Genomic DNA, 19,395 nt, shown 5'->3' with positions numbered 1-19,395 from the left:
TATTATGAATATTTCTATCTATTTGTAGCTACACAAATATTTAAGTTTTAATAATTAAAAATTTTAATTATTGTTAATTTAATATTTATTTATTTTTAAAATATGAAGAAAAATAAAGTTATAGAATTAAAAAATCATATAAAGAGACAAGATTAGTTTGAAGATTTTCAAAACTTATTAAAATTTTATCTTTTCAAATAACAAACTAAAAAGCAAGAGGAAATTATTTGACTTGCAAAGGCATTCTTCTCTACTATGTATACGCAACATTTATTTGTTGAAACCATATTAGATGCGTTATGATCTTATTTAATTAATTTGCTAATTGATTCAGTTAAAAACAACAATTACGTATAAACAATTAATATAAAGGCCAATAAAGAAGGATCACAAACAACTTTTGTTATTTCTGAAACAATAAGAGAATTCATAGCCCATGATTTTAGAATAGCTAAATTCTTAAGCAATTTTTACATAAAGTTAAAAATATTTTTGGTTTTGTGAAGGGAATATAATAATATTTCCGAAAAGAATAATTCAAAAATATCAGACTATGATAATAAAGTGTAAAACTTACCCTAATGGCAAAAATGATTCCAACGACTGATTGATTGATAAAACTGAATCTGACAAAGCTAAACCTTTCGACAAAAGAATTTGATGCGCATTTACAGTTTCTTCAATGCCAGCAATATCCTCTGTATTTTTGTCATCTGTTATATGTGCACATGAAAAAATTTAATCAGTAAAAACAGAATTCGTACACATATTCTTAAAATATATGTAACAGCTATTACCAGGTAAATTTAAATCCTTCTTCATTAAGTTTGCACTACACATTCCTCCAAGATACGCTAACTCATATTCCAATCGAATTAAACAAGAATTAACAGCACTAATAAAATTTGGGTTATCATAACCAACAACCAAACATTTAAATCCAAATTTATTTGCTTTTTGATCTTGAGCGTATAAAGAAGCAGTTTCCAACGAAAATTCAACTCTATTCCCCGGCAAAACTAAAGAATTTTGCGTCCAATGAGACTGCCTGAAAATAAAAAATAAAAGAAGAAAATTATTCATCGACTACTACATACATACATATTTTCGAAATATTAACTGACGTATTATATTTCTTAATCATAATCCAATCTGAATCTATATTTTTCATGTCTCTGAAATTTTCTTTGCCCTCCATTAATTTATTGTAACAGCTGCTTATAAGACTGGCATTTTTGCAGCTCGTTCTACTAGAGCACATATTGTTATCTACTTCAATAAAATCTTCAGTTGCAGTGCATGGTTCAACTATTTGTGTTTTAGTTGGAATGGAAACAACTAAATAATCTTCCATTTGTGCAGTGCCGCATTGTGCATCAAATTCAACAGTGAACCATTGTACACAAGCAGGAAATTCAACTCTGAAAATACAATTCAATATAATTTTAAAACAAGGTAGAAGTTATTTAAACATGGTCCAGTTACCTGTAAGTATTAATTGAACCATTTTTATATGGATGTTCACTTTCTACGATACAATAATGGTTACTTGTTGTACACATATCAATAAATCTGTCTCCCTCATCGATTTTCTTCTTACTAATCTCGTCAAAAGGTCTACTAACATGTTTTGCTTCTTTTTCTCCAAAATTATAATCTTTACTTGCGTATAATTGATTTAAAGCAGCGACATGTGGCAAAATTTCTTTTATTAAATCAAGTATTTGTACAGAACTTTTTGGATCACTGCATGCCAATGCTCCAATATGTGCATAAACTAGTGGTAATAATGTGTTGAACATACTTGATGAATTTATATTAAATAATTCTAAAAGTTGAACTATTGTTAATTGAGTGTCATCATCTGAATCACTTTTAGACATTTCTTTCATATAGCTGTTAATAACTTGATTATCTGTTCTATCGTTTCCATTCAATTTATTACGTCCAATTTTGTAATTCCGATCGATAATTTCTTCACCAATTAAATCTTTTGGATTAATTTCCGTTGCACCAATTTCGATTTCAAAGTCATCAAATGGGTTTGTCGGTCTTTTATCAAATTTAAGAGTCTCAATTATACCTTTAGAAAATGATTCAATACGCTTTGTTATATCACGGGCAGCTGATATATTGGATTCCTGAGTTAAAGAATTTCTAGATATTATTTTCCAATTGACGTCCATATGTTCCTCGATAGGTGTAATATTATGTTCAGAATCAATAGTTTGAGTATGGTTTGATGAATTTGGTGATTTATCACTTGGAGATATCGATGCTGCTAAAGCATTGCGAGCTAATATTAAAAGTTCTGTGCATTTTTTTGTAATATCACTAGCAATCTAAAACAAATAAGACAGTGAAAAGTTGACAGTGAACTTTTAAACAAATATATGTACATATTATATTTACCTGTAGAGCTGTATCCCTCGCCGTTATTTCACTTGCGTACTCTGATAAATGACCTTCACTTTTAAATGGCGTGCTGTAATACAAAACGCAAGGGATCTGTCCTCTTGTAGGAGTTGTACCATTAAAACTTAAATCACAACAATAAAATGTGAAGGTCGTTCCACATGGTCCTCTTAACGAAGCTAAACCGGAATCACCAGAACAGGTTCTAGCTCCTTGAGAACATAAACGTAATGCATATCTTGTATTTTCTTTGATGTGAACTGGTCTCTCAAATTTAATCTCAGCCATATCATTATGCACAGCATCTTGATCATAACTACCTGATACAGACTCTAATGTTTCCCATTTATGTTGTGATTGGGGATCTACTGTATTATCATACAAAAGTTCAAGTTGATAGTCATAACCCCCTGAGCCTGAATAAACCATACATCCTGCTATGGCTATCCCAGGTCGATCTACTGTAAAAGCTATAGCATCTGGACCAAAATTTCCAGTGTTCCATGTTCGACTGATATCTGAACGTGCAAATCTACTTCCAGTCGAATGTAAACTACGTGGCGGCATAAAAGTTGCATCAAACTAAAACAAGCACTTTAAAAATAAAAAACAATTCAAACATCTTTTTTTACTTACATCCCAAACTGAAGTCTGGTACACAATTTCAGCCAGAACTCTTGCTAAGAGATGGCAACAGTTTGTAATCAATCCTTGATTAGTGTCTTTTCCATAAGAACCTTCAAGACAGTGTATACTACGATTGTAGATATTTTCTATTTTTGCTTTTATGGGGTTAGATATTATGTCAAGAAGTCGGACAAGAACATCTTTAAATGTCCAAGAATTACTAAGAAAATCTACTTTTTCTTGCTGAGTGCGATAAATCATTTGTTCAACTAATATTGGATATTGGTGATTTTCGGAGCTAGATAGCATAGGTAGCCCAGAATTGTCACTTGGACTTATAATAGATTGTCTTTCAGCACCTGGCGTTAAAAGTGAAAACGTTGCTCTCAATTTAACTGAAGGATTACACAATCCAGCCAGTATGGCACTAAGTAAACGCGAATATAAAGTTCCCTTATCCATCTGTGAAAGCAAATCACATAAGCAGTTCCATTTCAATGATGATGTAGGATAAAATGCATCAAAACACGCAACAAAACTAGTATGACATTCTTCCAAAATTACGACAACCATATCGTAATCTATAAATACAAAATATTTCGACTTACAAATCAAGTAATATTTAAATAACTTTTAAAATAAATTACCATCTTCTGACTGAATATCGTTAAATATATCATCGCATAGAATTTGAATTAGCAAAGCTCTTACGTTACCAATACATTCTGCCAATTGAATATTTTCCATGTTCGCTTTTCTCGTCGTTGGAGTTTGTAACTCATTAACGTTCCTAAACATAGCTGGCGCACTTGGTGTACCTTTTGGAATATTGTCTTTAAAGAGAAATTCAACATTATTTAAGGAAACAAATTTTCTTTATTATATTTACATGTTTGAGTATTGATATCACTTGAACAACTACCACTTTTTCTAGAGCTTACTGTAACTTGTCCCACTTTTGTAATCTTAGGTGGATATATTTCGTTGGCGTATTTACGTAATAATCTCAAGCAAGATTTGTTAACATAAATTAAATGTTCTAATGAACTTTTAATTTGAAAATATCTCGTTCGGTCTTTTTGATCCTTTAAATTTTGTTTGAAAGTATCCCATCCCCAACCCAAAAGCAAAACTAATGATTCAAAGCATTCTTTTGTTACTGTATTTGCGAAAAATTTAGAAACTTTTTGAACAGGATCAACATTAAGAGGTAATGGAGTTTGCTTAATTTCTTGCGATATCAGTCTGTATATTATCAAAGGAATTTGACCAGAGTTAACATCAGTTCCATTATTGGCCTTTTTTGAAGATTTAAAAGTAAAAACAACTTGATCTTCAGTTGTTACGCTATTTTGACCAGATGATCCGCAATCAGATGATGGACCCGCAATACGGACCCACACCAAATACCAACGATTAGCTACAGCAGTTACCGGTTTTGGAAGCATGATGTGATATTTACTACGAGCAGGACACTCATATGGAATTTCTTTTGTTTCAGTTATTAAAACTCCATCTTTCTCATATCCACCACCTTCGGCGCCAAGATCGAAAAGTTTAATTTTGCATGAATATTCCCCACGACCACCAAACATACCAAAACCACAAATCATAACGTCGGTGTCAACAGAAAATCTTATTGCTTCTACACTATGCCCTGAATATCCCCAACCACCACCAAAATTTTCAAATCGGTTAACAGTTTGATATTCATTTGACTGTGCTTCTTTAGTGTAACTGGTCTGTTGTGGCGTTTCTTGTTCAAAACATGCCGGTCTAAATAAAGAAAGAATAACATATGTATATCGGTTAGGTCAATTATTTGTATTATATAATTACATTGCATCTTGAGCCGAAGTTAGAATGTCCAAACATGCTAATAAGTTTGAAGACGCTTGGGATCTCGATATTAATGACTCTTTCTTTTGTGGCAATGATAATTGGGGCATTAATATTGCTTTATAATTTGCTGAGTCCTATAAAAAAATTTTCTTTTGTTGTGTTGATAACTACTTAAGGTTATTAATTATAAATACCGGACTATCATCAGTTACTTCACTAGCAACGACATTGTAACAAAATATTTTTTTTAAACCACCATCAAATATCCATAATACTCCAAAACGCGGATCCAAAGCAAATGCAATTTGTGGCATTACTTTTTCACTAATACTACTTTCGTGATGACGTCTTCCTCTTTCATTTTGATTCTCAGCTAAATCAAATATTTGATTTCGAGCTTCATGCATACTACGTGACATTTGATCTTGTTGATTTTGTTGCGCTAAAACGTGAGGATCAAGATTCTGGTTGATTTCAGGCATCGCATTAGGGTTTGATTGTATCATTTGCACAAAATTCACTTGATTACGATAATGAGCATTGCAACTTCCATCACGCCTACTTATAGTCAAACAATGAAATGACAATGGAATAGTTGGTATCATCACTGAAAAAAAAAAAATAAAATTTTCAAATCATAAAGTAAAAGAATAAACACTTACAAATAGTTTCCTTATCCGCAACAATATTAACTTTCGGTAACATCTGAGTTGTTATTAAAGATTCATCAATTTTTATAAAAGTTTGATCTCCTCCAGCTCCTATCCATGTAGCTTTTTTACCAAAACTTGGTCCAAGTCCACTAAAAAAATGTTATATTATTTTAAACTTGGCTCATTTTTATTTAATATAAAAATTAATACAAAAATGTACTAACAATACTGCTCCTGGACTGCAATTCCACAAAAACTTTTGCCTTTGGGCTAAAATGCTAGAAGCAGTCATTTCCTTTTGTGGGCTGTCTGAATGTTTTTCAATATCGTCACTAATTGAAGGTTTGTGAACTTCATTAGGTAAACGTCCTAGTTGTCCTTTCTATCAAATATAAATGAATATTTAAGAATTGTTGTTTTTGCAGAACAAATAATTACTTGATAGCTTCCGAAAGTATAAACAACACCTTTATGTGTTAATAATACAGTGTGATTACTTCCAGCAGCCACCTGGCTTATTTGATTATTGACTCCTTGAATTTTAACTTGCACTGGTCCTATTACTGGTTGCAAATCGCCAGTTCCTAGCTGCCCATATTGGTTACTTCCAAAAGTGAAAACTTCTCCCTCTAAGGTTAATACAACTGTATGGTGTAAGCCACATGCAATTTGAACAACAGGACTATTCGTTGGTAATATTACTCTGTGAGGTGCTAATGGAGCTACTCTTGGAGTATCCCGTTCAATATCAGATGGAGTGCTGTTTTCTTCGGATACCTTTTTATCTTTCTTACGCAAAATCATGCTCTTAGATCTTTGACGATTCAAAATACTTGCATGTTTTGAGTCTTTATGTTCCGTAACTAAAATGATATTTAAATTTATTATTTACACTATTTTTTATACATATGATTTTCCAAGACGAATTTACCACTGTTTTCATTTTCTTGAATTGCAATACAAGCTGAACAGGCTCCGCATTTTGAACATCCAGCATCCCCATGACCACATGGACAGACACTATAGTTATATTTATTAAATATAAATTAGCTATGTTTACAAACATACTGTTAAATTAATTATAATTATAATTATAATTATAATTTTGTTGTAAAATTTATTTTACTTACGTTCCAACTACTCTCTCGTCTATCGGAACGTTAAGTGTGGAGACACAAGATACGTTGTAACCAGTACATTCCTTACAAATAACGCATACTCTACATTGCCCTTGAATAACTGCGTGCTCATCAAAATCACACATTATTGAAAAATCAAATTTGACTTTTCTACCACTAGAATTCTTCGTATCTGTACTATCGGAACTAATAGAATCCTTTTCTTTTGGAAAAACTCTTCCACACTGACCCTTATTATTAAGACCAAATGTAAAAAGCTGCCCTTTTGAGGTTAAAGCTACGCAGTGAGCTTTTCCCAATGCGACTTTTGTAATATGTTGATCCATTAAATCAGTTACAAAACCAAGTGAATCACAGTTTGCTGTGTCTTTTCCAAACATTATTAATTTACCAGTTTTCGTGACAAAAGCAGATGTCCCATTATTACAAGCAGCCTGAATTACGACATGTCCATCAATTTTTGTCATTTTTTTCGGTTTCACAGCTTTTGGTTGCCGTCGATTTTTTGAACTATCACCGTCTTCACCTCGGCGGGCGGTTCCAGCAAAATAAACAGTACCATCATCATTTACCAAAAGCGCGTGAATACCATCATGTCCAACCGCAATCTGAATAATATTCGACGACTTGGATACGATTAATTCAGTCATTTTCATAGTTGGGGTACGACCAACTGATTTTAAACCCAATGATGCTGATTTTCCATAGTAATATATTTTACCATTCAAAGCACGAACAATCCCAAAGTCCTTTCCACAAGCAATTCCTTGAATTTCAATGTCATTAGGTAATTTAGGCTCAAATACATTATAAGAGGATTGAATCTGAAATAATCGGAGAAAAGCATATAATCTTAATACTTTAGTCAAAATATCATTAGGTATACTTTTTGAATTTGATTTTGGTTTAAAACTTCATCCTCGAAGGAAGCATAACCTAATGTTCGAAATTTCTTCCTTGCTAATTTCAATGGCAATTCAAATGAAGATTGTCTACTACTTCTTATTTGCTTAACTACTAAAGTGTCCTAAAATAATAATAAACAATAGAATTATCGGGGATCTCTATTCCAATTACATAATACAAAACTTACATCTCTATTTGTGTAAATCATATTTATAGAATCTTCATCAGAAAAAAATAGAAAATTTTGTCCTTCTCTCATAGAAGGCGTATTAATTGGGGCAGATCCAGTAACGGAGAGTGAATCAGTACTTATAATTAAAATACCATCATTCCTCTTAGATGTTCTTTTAAAGTACAATTTATTCTAAAACGTTTTACATTTTACTTAATGATTTCCTTCTGGCCAAAAATGTTAATACTTACGCAATAAAAACCAATCCATCCTGTTTTATCTTTCCCAAAATCATTATTTCTAGCATAAATATGACCCTTATATGTCCCATTAAATCCAGTTCCTATTTTAAACAAACTGTTTGAGACTAGAAGATAGAGATAAGTACCATCAGTCGTCATTGCTGGTTGTGAAGTAAAATTCGTATAAGAAGATACAATTGACTTGATAGAAAACTAAAATTAAAAAAAAAGTAACATGAGATTTTTAAGACAAAAAAAGAGAATTTAAAGTGTTATATTACCTGATCTACCAAAGAATTTTTTGGTATTCCGTGAGTATGAAAGTCTGGTTTAATGGGCTTATTAAGTGCAGCAGCCATAACGGTTCTTTGTAAGGTTCCCAAAACTGTTGGTAACTGAATATTTTGTGATGACAAGACTTTTGGTGACATTAATAGTGCTGTAACAGCTTTTAATATTTTTCCTGTATCACCGCGTGCAACGCATAAACCCAATAAAGCTGAACAAGCAATAGATGACCAATTTCCATTAACAGTAACTGTTGTGGAAGATGGTTCATCTGTTGCCGCCACTGGACTATATGAAGTAGCAAGATCAAGTAACAGATCGTATAAAGGATTAATTAAATTTTCAGGTTCACTTTTAAAACTTTCGGGCTGCTGACCTGTTAACATTTAAAAAAGATTAAACTATCTGTTAGAAACGCCATCTTTAAATAATTAGTATGTAAGTACATATATTAAATTGCTTAATAACAAGTGAGTAGTATATTGAATAAAATGCTAAAATTACATTAATTTATTTTAAATGCACTATTTTAAATAAATATAACTGCTTATTATATATTAAATTGAATGAAACAAATAATATAGGGCAAATTAATTAATATAAGTACCTTCTATGACGTCAAACAAAGCCTTTAGTGCTTTATTACACAAATTCGGTTGAACATTTCGCGCATCAGCAATTAATTCAAACAAACTTCGTAAACCAGCACCAACGATCTGAGGTACTTTTGTTATAATCTCTTTTTCAGTTACTTCATTGCTATCGCTCTCATCTTCACTATTACCTTCTTCAGAAGTTTTTGGTCGTTTTTCCGACGAATGGCAAGAACATTCAACTTGATTATTCACCTTACATGCTCCAACACATAAAAAGCAGCATGTTGAAGAAGTATTAATTTTTTTTGAAGATTTTTCCTGAAATAAGTCATATTTCGTATCCGCTTCCAACACAGATGATCTTATTGCAGAAAAAATTGCAAATTTTGATGCATTCGGTTCAAGTTCGATATTTGCCAGAGCGAAATTTGGAAAAATTTGCTCATTGGCTTGATTTTCACATTTCTTTTCATTTCGTTTTCGTTTATTCAACTTTGATTTTCTGTCAGATGAAATACCGCTGTAAAAATTTAAATAACGGTTTAATAAAAAACGATCTATATGCACTTCTACAAATACTTCAAGTACTTTTATAAAAGTACGTACGTATTCAATCCGTTTGAAATTTGAACGACATAAACTGCATTCAAACATAAATCAAAAAAACTTCAAAATAAAAAAACGATATAAAAAAACGGTATAACTTTGATAAGTCAGTTGATCGTATTAACCACTTATATTTCAAATATCAAATGCAATTAATATAAAGTTAAGTAAAGTGATAGTAAAGTACAAAAATGGATGATATTTCTAATCTAATACAATTTGAGAGTTTCGAAGTAAGTTAAATAATTTATAAATCTTTTAAATTTTAATTTTAATGTTTGGTTTAGGTCGTAGATTTACCGGTACCAAAACAATACAAATATCCTATTCATTTATATTATGGATATTTAAAAAATATTAAGACGACCGAAATTCATAAAAACAAAGTGTGCTGCAAGATGTGTTTCGAAATTAAACAAATAAAAACATATCGCTCTATGAATCATACCATTGAGTACAAACAAAGAATGTATTTTTATAAATATACATTCTTTGGTACAAATATATGACAAAGTATGAAAGGAATGTTTTTTATTTTGAGATTTGATAATTTAGTCATTTATGTTTACGTTTGATTTGCGTTTGATAGTAATTGAAAGCGTTTTTTGGTACACCTATTCAAGTATTTGTATAAGTGTATATAGATCGATCATAGATCCTTATACCGTTCACCAATATATGTACATATGTACATACATATGTAAGTCCGCAAACTAGAAACTAAAGAACATGGTCGTAATTTATTGGATAAAAATAATTAAAACCAGTTTATTTATAATGCAATTTCATCTTTCTAGTATCACTAGGATTTCTTTTCAATTTAATTACATAAATGGTTGTTATTGTAGAAGAAATTACAATTTTTGCCTCTCACTAAAGTTTTGGTAAAATTTGTCACATGTCAAAGTAATGTAAAAATATTAGAAATGTATAAATGTTCAATATCAGAATAACGGCAACAATAAAAATTTTATAGTTTTTGTCTTGTTCTTATGTCAGACGTGGTTTTTATGTGCACAAAAAAAATTCAAAATTTGATTTTTTTACGCTTAGAGAGGAAATGAAAAATTAATTTTTTCTCTTTTGTAATTATTTATCAGAAAATTTAGTGGAGCAGAGCTATTCTGTTAACTTTATTATTGTAGCATACATATAATAATATACATATTTCCCTTTTTCTGATTGGGTTGCGTATGTATTAACTTAAGAAAAATTTCCTTCATCGTGCTTTAAAAACTTCCCCATTAAATTCCTAAATATTTCAAAAAATACTTATTTATTCAAAATTAGACCTTAAAAAAAGACATAAATAAAATTAAAGTTTGCTGTAACCAGCAGAAAGAGAAAATCAAAAGTCCTTTAGATCTTGATGTAGAGAATAACAACATAAAAATGTATAGTAAATTTTAATGAATGAAATTATTAAATCGCGTTCATTGTTTATATTTCATTGTTTACAAAAACATGTGTAAGCAAATTACAATAATAACTACGTCATTATCCTTTCCAAACAGCTGATGTTTGTTTATAAAAAGTTTATTTACAAACAGTCTTAACAATATTTACCGTTTTTGATTATACAAATGACATTAGTTTTTTTTCTCTTCTGCTTCTTTTTTTGTAAATAGAAATTAATTTAGTACAATTTACAAAAATATTAGTACCTATCCTTATTTAAGTTTTAATAAGGTACAGTACCTTTTTACAAATTAAAACTTAAAAATATATATAATGGTGTAGCTTCAAAATAATAATTAAACATTTTTTGAGTTTTTCAATACTCTAACAAATCTACGTACATATTTATAAATTCTTTTATATTCAATATTATTAATAATTGCTGCAGTAATTGAAAAATATATTGGTAGCTATTTGAAACTTTTGACAAGTTTCCAAAACGAATCTCATTCTTGACATTCAAATGTACTACCTCAAAAGTACATTTTTTTATGTTATTAACAACACTGTAAAAATTGAAGATCCTGCGCACATTTTGTTTACATACAACATGTGATTTTTAATAAACAAAACTGTTATCAATTTAAAAACAGCTGGCATTTGTTTACAATAATATTATGAATTTTCTAACTATGCCGGTATAAAAGTATATTAATGTCATCTTTAATTATGACGTTTTATAAAATGTCAAAACAACTTCTTTCTTATCGATTTTTTATCAGTTTGGTTGATTTTTTCATCGCCTTCCATGTTGTTTTTTCATAATTTTCATAAAGTATTAAAAAGCCATAACATTGTGAAATTGATTATTTTCAAGATTTAAATTCTTAGTTATTTATTAAAATTTAATATTTTTAATTATTAAAATAAGCAATTCTTATTTAATATATTTTAACACTATGACGACTACTTTAATCTCAAGGGAAATTATATAATTTTTACAAATTTTCACTTTAAAAATCCAAGAAATGCTATTTAAAATTTAAAATAAAGAATATTTATTAAACTTTTTTTAAATATTACCCATTATCTGTTTTATTTGTATATAATTCAAGAAAATTTTCACCATATTTTGCTGGCTCTATCAGCCCCATTGTTGAGGCAGACAAAAGTTAATTAATTCACACAAAAACTCAAATTTAAATACTAATTTAACACTATCCTTAAAAAGTTTTCATTTTTTAAATAGTTTTCAAGTTATTCATTTTAATTTTAATAATTTTTTTAAAAAATAAAAGAATTTTTTTTAAGAAAACCGTCAACGTACTGAAATTTCGTTATATTCCAACTAGACTGTTTGAAATGTCAAAACTTTTTCTTATATGATAACAAAAAAAAGTTCAGATGTTAACTATTCATAAATGTGTTTATAAGTGTCAAAATAGTACTTGAAATCAGAGTAATCTTTTTTTGCATTAAATAAATTTTGAATTAATTTATCAGTTAGCGTACAAATGTTAAAATATTATTTTACATTTTTGTAACTTGTTTCATTTACATAGCAATTACTAGCGCAGTTAAATATTTTTTGTGTATGTATGTTGTTGATACCAAAATAATGTATAAAATATGAAATTTAACAAGAATGAAACGAGATGTGTGACTTATAAATCCATTTTCTTTGTGTGCACACATTTTTCGTCGTTTTAATTGTAATTAAAGTTATGAATACTATTTCCTTTCAACACTACGCTTCCAAAATCTGTTTTGTATTGGACGAATTTTAAGTTTTTACATTTTTACGCATTTAATATTAAAACATTCTTATATGAAGTTAACAGCACAGAATTAAAAACTTTTTAAATTAATTCAAGAAATAAGAGACAAAAAAATATTTTTCTCGGATTACTAGATTTTTTGTTCACTTCAAAAAATATTGACAGAAATTTCATAACTTGAAAACTTAAATAGATGTTTTTTACTTTTAATGTAAAAAAACTCAAAAAAACACAAATATTTAAGCACTGTACATAATTTCAATAGAGTAGCACAATACGTAGCAAGATGCAACATTCTAAATAATAAATTCAAATATCGTTTTCCAAATAACCCCGATGTTTATTAGATTTTTTTGGTTCGGATCCATAATAAAAGAAATTTGAAATTGTGAATGAATTTCGATATATAAATAGCAGGAATTTTGGCAGAATCAAAATTGCTGAATTTTTAATATTTATGAATACATGGAATGGAAGTTTTTGGGAACGTTTCAATATTTAAGTTTATTGGTGAAAAAAAAAATATGTGGAAATTGTATATGGACTAGATGACAGTAGTACAGCACGCAATGTAAACTTAAAATAAAAAATATTTTTGGCATTAATTTTGTTTGGTTTTTAGAAGCAACGGTATATGAGAAAAGTAGTTCGGTCGGACTTGAAGTTTTGAAATTTTTATTTGCTTTAAAATTTATAAAAATTTTGTAATTTCGTTAATGATTTTTTAATACTAAATTTTCTTGACTTTTTTTTAACTATTCGAAATACAAAGTTAATTGATTATTTTAAAAAAATGCTTCTACAAACTTGTATTGCACCAGTCAATATTGCTTTGATAAAATATTGTAAGTGAAATTTCAATTATTTGTTGAAGATGTAAGAAAACTTTCACTTTTTATATAAAAAACAATTTTTTTTAGGGGGAAAACGTGACGAAGCACTTATATTGCCAATAAATGATTCTCTTAGTATGACCCTTAGTACTGACCAGGTACATAAACAACAATAACATATTTAAAATTAGTTTATATTATTCTTTTGTATTATAATATGCATGTATGTAAAATATTTGTATAATTTACATAATGACCTTAAAGATCAAACATAAAAATAATTAGGATAATAATGACACGAGGAGAAACGATATTCCCGTAAGAGTCTGATTTTCTCTCATAAGTTGATCTTTATGTGAAAACTAAAAAACTACTTTCCTACATAGTTATGAGAAATAAAAAGGAAATTACTTAAAACTAAAAGCAATGTACTTGCATAGCTTAAAGATTATTGCAATCGAGCTGCAATCTATCAAATGATTTTTTGTAGGTATTTATAACTTAAATTTGTGTTTTGCTTTTCAGATGTGCGCAAAAACTACTGCCGCAGTAGGGTCCGATTTCAAAGAAAATAAAATGTGGTTGAATGGGGAAGAAGTGCAATTTGAAGATAATTGTAGAACTGTGAAATGCTTGGATGAAAGTAAGATAATTTTAGAAATATTTAAAAATATTTTTAATTTCGAATATATTAAATTAAATTTTTAATATACCAGTAAAACGTATAGCACAACTCCAAGGAACTGCTAAATTTCCTTTAGATTGGAAATTACACATTTGCTCAGAAAATAATTTCCCTACAGCTGCTGGATTAGCATCTAGTGCTGCAGGCTATGCTTGTTTAGTATACACTCTTGCAAAGTTATATGGTGTTCAGAACGAAGAACTTTCGAAAATTGCGCGTTTAGGTAGCGGTTCTGCTTGTCGGAGTATCTATGGAGGATTTGTTCAGTGGATTAAAGGAGAAGACGAGAATGGAAATGATTCAATTGCTGTACAAATTGAAAATGAAGAACATTGGCCTAATATGCATGTACTTATATTAGTTGTAAATGATAACAGAAAGAAGGTGGGATCTACAAAAGGTATGCAACGAAGTGTTTTAACATCAGATTTACTTAAATATAGAGCTGATGTTGTAGTACCGAAACGTATATTTGAAATCAAAAATGCTATAAAAGAAAAAAATTTTGAAAAATTCGCTGAAATTACAATGAAGGACAGTAATCAATTTCATGCTTGTTGCCTTGATAGTTATCCTCCTTGTGTTTACATGAATGATGTTTCACATGCTATAATAGATTTTGTTCATAAATATAATGAAATGGTTGGAGAAGTTAGAATTGCTTATACTTTTGATGCTGGACCGAATGCATGTTTATATTTATTACAAGAAAACGTTGCAGATGTTTTATTAGCTATTAAGAAATTTTTCCCAAATGATAATGATGGTTCTGTGGAGTATTTGAAAGGCATTCCAATTGATTTAAAAAATAAGAAAGACGTAAGTGAAATGATTGATTTAACCAATTTTTGTATTTAAATGTCTTGTAAAATTATTTAATAATTTTAGCAATGAAATGAAATTTTTTTTTTTAGGAAAACATATTCAATTGTGAATCAAAACCGATTGGAAGAAATTTCTTTAAATATATTATACATACAAAAATTGGTAATGGACCGAAATCTCTTATCGAAGAAGAATCTCTTTTAAATGAAGTTGGTTTACCAAAATCATTTAATCCATAGTAAATAATTGTAAATAATCGTAAATGCTTCCAAAAATCATATCGTTCAGGTTATCAAAAAAAAAATATCTAAATAAATGCATTTATAATGAAAAATGTTAATATTTCAGACTAAAAATGAAAAATTTGACAATAATTTTATATAGATTTAAAAATTATTACATAATATTAATCGATCGCAAAGAAACTTAGTATTTATTGAGAAAATGTAGATGATTTATTATATAAATAAATGTTAATTAAAATATGTTCCCTTTATGTAAGAATTATATTGTTGTACCAAAATATATATAAAAAAAATATGGAATTAATAAAAGTCTTGCTTTTTTTCTGTTAAAGGTCAGGATAAAAATACCAAAATTTAAATTTGGATAAAAATACCAAAGCACTATCTATGTAAGATTTGACATTCTTTGCCTGCTTTAAATGTATGTAATTGGAGGCTTATTAATTACTAAATTCTACTACCTACTTCGTTTTGGTAAGAACGAACTAAGTAGTAGAATTTCGGCTTTTTCTATCTGCTTTGTTAACATTTTGGGGTAAATTTTACTTATTTGATTATGTAAAAAGCATACCCAATTTATGTTTAAATCAAACATTGAATGAACAAACGTGACCAGAAATGAAAATTGATCTCCTAAAACCACTAAGTTTTCCTTTCTTTTCATTTTAAGAACAAAAAATTGAATTATTAATTAACTTTCCCGAAATTTCAATATAAATTTACAGAAACTTCAATTATTTAAGGTGTTCAATCGAAAATTTTTCGAATTTTATATTTCTTCCATTACATCTAATTTATAATTTACATATTTTGGAAATTGAATGTCGAATAATTATTTATAGAACTTCCATGGTTCTCCTTTTAACTTTCCTGAGCTTGTTGAGCTTGGCCTAAAAAAAAATTACAAAATTAATTTCTTTAATATTAAAAAACAAATTTTAAGTATTAATCAAAAAAACCAAAAGCAAAAAAAAGTATTTAGTTATTGATCTTTATCTCTGTTCTATTTTACTTATTAAACACAATTATTTTTGTATAACAAAAATTTTGTTAGCCTGCAAAAAGCTAAATATTAAGAGTTCTAAGTTATTAGAACAAATTTGGCGTTGATTCACTTTATACGTATATATTCACAGGTAGGTACCGAAAACATTCACATCAAGGTTTCAGTATTTGAACCCGATAACAATTTGTTTAAATAAAACTACATTTATTTTACAACAATTAAATCTCAAACAGGAAACTATTATTTTAACGATCAGATCGGAAATTGATAGTTTTAATATACCTATGTATATTTTAAAAACAAAATCAAATCAATATCACAAAAAGAAAAGCAAGTCTGGATAGGGATTTTTTTATGAATTTAACAGAATTTCAAACAAGTTAATTGGAATTGGACAAAATCAAGCAAACAATATTAGTTGTTAACTGAATATGGATTTTAACACAATAAACCTAAAACTTTTTTACATTTTACCATTGAATTTATGATGAATTTAAGGTTTTTCATCTGTAAACAATAATTTATAAAAATATTTAAGAAAATTGAATTTATCATTTGAATTTTCTATTGAAAACGCGTTATTGTATGTAGATATCGATAAATATACTTACGTGCTGGTCTGCCATCTTTCCATGGAGTGAATTTTACATGTGAAGCATTACGTTTAGCAGCTTCAGCTCTAGCATCAGTCTTCAGTGCTTCTCTAACAATTTTAGCACAAATATTGCTATATTTGATGTAACTAAAATATCCAAAATAAAATAAATTATTTAATGCATTTAAATTTTGCTTGATTAAGCTGATTCAATATAATCTTTGCTAAATTACATAAGATAATAATTCTTAAGATACATCAGATGAGAATTCAAAGTTTTTTATAAAAATTACGTAACAATATTTTTTTTACTCTGAACTTTTTATAAATTGTTTAAAACTTACGTGATTCCAGCTGCTCTCCATGCGTTAGTCATTTTAAAGGTTTTTAATTATTTCTTCAAGTTAAGAAAATGGAATTTTTAAATCCAATAATTATTAACCTTTACTTCAGCACCGAATAAATTCACGGATGAAAAGATGAAGCATGAGATGTCAAATGTCAAAAAGCAAATGTCAAAAATTATATGATAATTAATAATGTTGCCATTTTTTTTAATAATTCAAAGTAGATCAATGCATGTATAGTAAAATTAATTTTAATATTTTTATGTGGTTAAATTTGTATATGCAATTTATATAAGTTCTGTAAAAAATAAGAATTTTTGTTAATATTTAATTAGTTGATTTCGAATTCAGAAATTAATTCAGAAATTGGAATTAAATAATAAATTGTAGTGAATCTATTTAAAAAGGAAGTAAAATTATTTTTCTTTTTTACATGACGTGCGACATCTACTGGTAGAATAATAATGTATTAATTTTTAAAAATTAGAAAAATAATAACCATAATTGCATAGATGACGCTGTTTTGAGAACTTAATTAAAAATTTAAAAATAAAATATACATTGTGTATTATGCGACATCTATGATCTGAATAAAGATTATGATGAAAATTTTGTAGATGACGCTGTTTGGAGAACGCACTAAAAAAAATTTTAAATACATATTGCGTATTATGCGACATTTATTACTATTAATGTTAATGGTATTTGTTATGAAAAAGTTTATAGATGACGCTGTATTAAGAACAAATTAAAAGTTTTAAAATTTTAATGGAGTTGATCGACAATTTTGTGTTTGTAAAATGCAACAACAATAATAGAAAATTTAAAAATATTTACTAAAAGCGAATGAAATGAAAATTCTGGGCCCATTCATGTATTACGTAATTATGTTTTTGTTATAAATATTTTCTTTTTTCGTTCGAATAATAAATATTAAAGAAAGCTAAATATTTGTGTGTATAAATAAGAGATAATAAAAAGAATTAAAAGCAAATTAAATAATTAATGTCCCTCTATTGTGTACGTATGTGTGTGTACATAAAGATAATTTACTTTAACGGATTCTTAACATTCAAGCAAAATAAACAGCTTCTGTGCAAAGTCACAAATCATTTGTATTTTTGTTTTTTCTCTTTATCATAAATTAAATAAGTAGAAATTTTAATTCTACTTTTTTGATGAAGGCAAATTTATGGGAATTGAAAAAACTATCAAATTTCAAATCAACCGATTTTCATGAAATTTTATTTCTAAGTTTATAATAGGAACTGGACAGTTTGAACAATTTTTTTTTGTATCAGACCGGATTCTCACAACTGGGTCTTTATAACGGTCCGGTTTTCCGTTTTGTGCTCATAAACAGAAAATTGACAGAATTTTTTACAATTTCATTTTTGAGTCCTGGTTGTTAATAAACTAAGAAAATTTACAGGAAATATGTATAACAGAAAATGAATTCCTGCTAAGAGCCAATTTCACATTTTCTTAGGTTTACATATAAAAGGTTACATATAAAAGGTTTATGATCTTATTTCAATGATCTTATACAACGCTTTAACAATGCGACTTTGTGTTTTAAAGGGAGGTAACTAAAAAAATTTACATACGTAAATTGTTATTAAACCAGTGAAATTCGACATAAAAACATAAGGAGCGCATAATATATAAATTGTATAGCTGAATTGGTAGATGACCATATACTTTACATAGGTCTTTTAGAAATAATTTGGTTTTAAAATAAAAGTCAATTGTTATTGGAAGTGTCATTTTAATTTTTAGAATCTTCGTATATTGTTGCTTATAAATACATGTTTGTACATTGTTTTATACGTACATAACCACATATTCTAAACTTATATTTTAAGTTCAAAATGTAATTATAATCTTAACTTATATACATTTTTGGGTCCTCGAAATAAAGAAGATCAGTTTTTATATAAAAATTGGCTAATAAACCTGTTAATTGGGTGAAGATCGTTTTGGCATATTGATAATGAAGATGAGAGCAAAATTGCCTTGACTAAAAATTTTCCAAAATGGTTTTTATATGGCAAAAAATTTTATGACTTAAACAGTGACTCTGAATGAACACGTATACCTTATAATCTTAAATATATTCCTTTCTACTTAATAGACGACCACAAGTGTATCACAATATTCGCAGACCCTATATATGAATTTACAATGATATAAACTT

General features: G+C 28.1%; 3 protein-coding genes across 5 annotated transcripts; 1 reads left to right on the top strand and 2 right to left on the bottom strand.

Moving 5' to 3' along the window:
• Window positions 1-573: 573 nt before the first annotated feature.
• Window positions 574-9,534, bottom strand: LOC129618894 (E3 ubiquitin-protein ligase highwire-like). Its single transcript, XM_055533922.1, is given in 20 exon segments — window positions 574-713; window positions 798-1,044; window positions 1,121-1,421; window positions 1,486-2,342; window positions 2,413-2,997; window positions 3,052-3,623; window positions 3,690-3,911; window positions 3,914-4,818; window positions 4,882-5,018; window positions 5,079-5,491; window positions 5,547-5,686; window positions 5,762-5,919; window positions 5,976-6,400; window positions 6,469-6,557; window positions 6,668-7,500; window positions 7,563-7,703; window positions 7,770-7,946; window positions 8,006-8,209; window positions 8,278-8,660; window positions 8,892-9,534. Coding segments are annotated over 20 exon segments (7,572 nt in total).
• Window positions 9,535-13,212: 3,678 nt separating this feature from the next.
• On the top strand, window positions 13,213-15,489 carry LOC129618937 (diphosphomevalonate decarboxylase). Of its 2 annotated transcripts, XM_055533969.1 has the most exons (6): window positions 13,213-13,507; window positions 13,583-13,653; window positions 14,021-14,138; window positions 14,212-14,999; window positions 15,095-15,293; window positions 15,354-15,478. In XM_055533969.1, the coding sequence occupies exons 1-5, from the start codon at window positions 13,456-13,458 to the stop codon at window positions 15,242-15,244; spliced, it is 1,179 nt and encodes a 392-aa protein (XP_055389944.1). In that variant the 5' UTR covers window positions 13,213-13,455; the 3' UTR covers window positions 15,245-15,293; window positions 15,354-15,478. The 2 variants fall into 2 exon arrangements, with proteins under 2 accessions (XP_055389944.1, XP_055389943.1); XM_055533968.1 differs by having other exon boundaries at window positions 15,095-15,489.
• A 495-nt stretch (window positions 15,490-15,984) lies between these two features.
• Window positions 15,985-17,345, bottom strand: LOC129618952 (protein stunted). Of its 2 annotated transcripts, XM_055533990.1 has the most exons (4): window positions 17,196-17,345; window positions 16,868-16,998; window positions 16,731-16,763; window positions 15,985-16,140 (listed from the first exon to the last, which is right to left on the bottom strand). In XM_055533990.1, the coding sequence occupies exons 1-3, from the start codon at window positions 17,225-17,227 to the stop codon at window positions 16,750-16,752; spliced, it is 177 nt and encodes a 58-aa protein (XP_055389965.1). In that variant the 5' UTR covers window positions 17,228-17,345; the 3' UTR covers window positions 15,985-16,140; window positions 16,731-16,749. The 2 variants fall into 2 exon arrangements, with proteins under 2 accessions (XP_055389965.1, XP_055389964.1); XM_055533989.1 differs by lacking the exon at window positions 16,731-16,763.
• Window positions 17,346-19,395: the final 2,050 nt, after the last annotated feature.

Source organism: Condylostylus longicornis, unplaced genomic scaffold, assembly GCF_029603195.1.
Source record: "Condylostylus longicornis isolate FDR11 unplaced genomic scaffold, ASM2960319v2 ptg000010l, whole genome shotgun sequence".
Taxonomy (NCBI): Eukaryota; Metazoa; Arthropoda; class Insecta; order Diptera; family Dolichopodidae; genus Condylostylus; species Condylostylus longicornis.
Note: the sequence above shows the minus strand (reverse complement) of the source record. Positions and strands in the feature narration are given on the sequence as shown.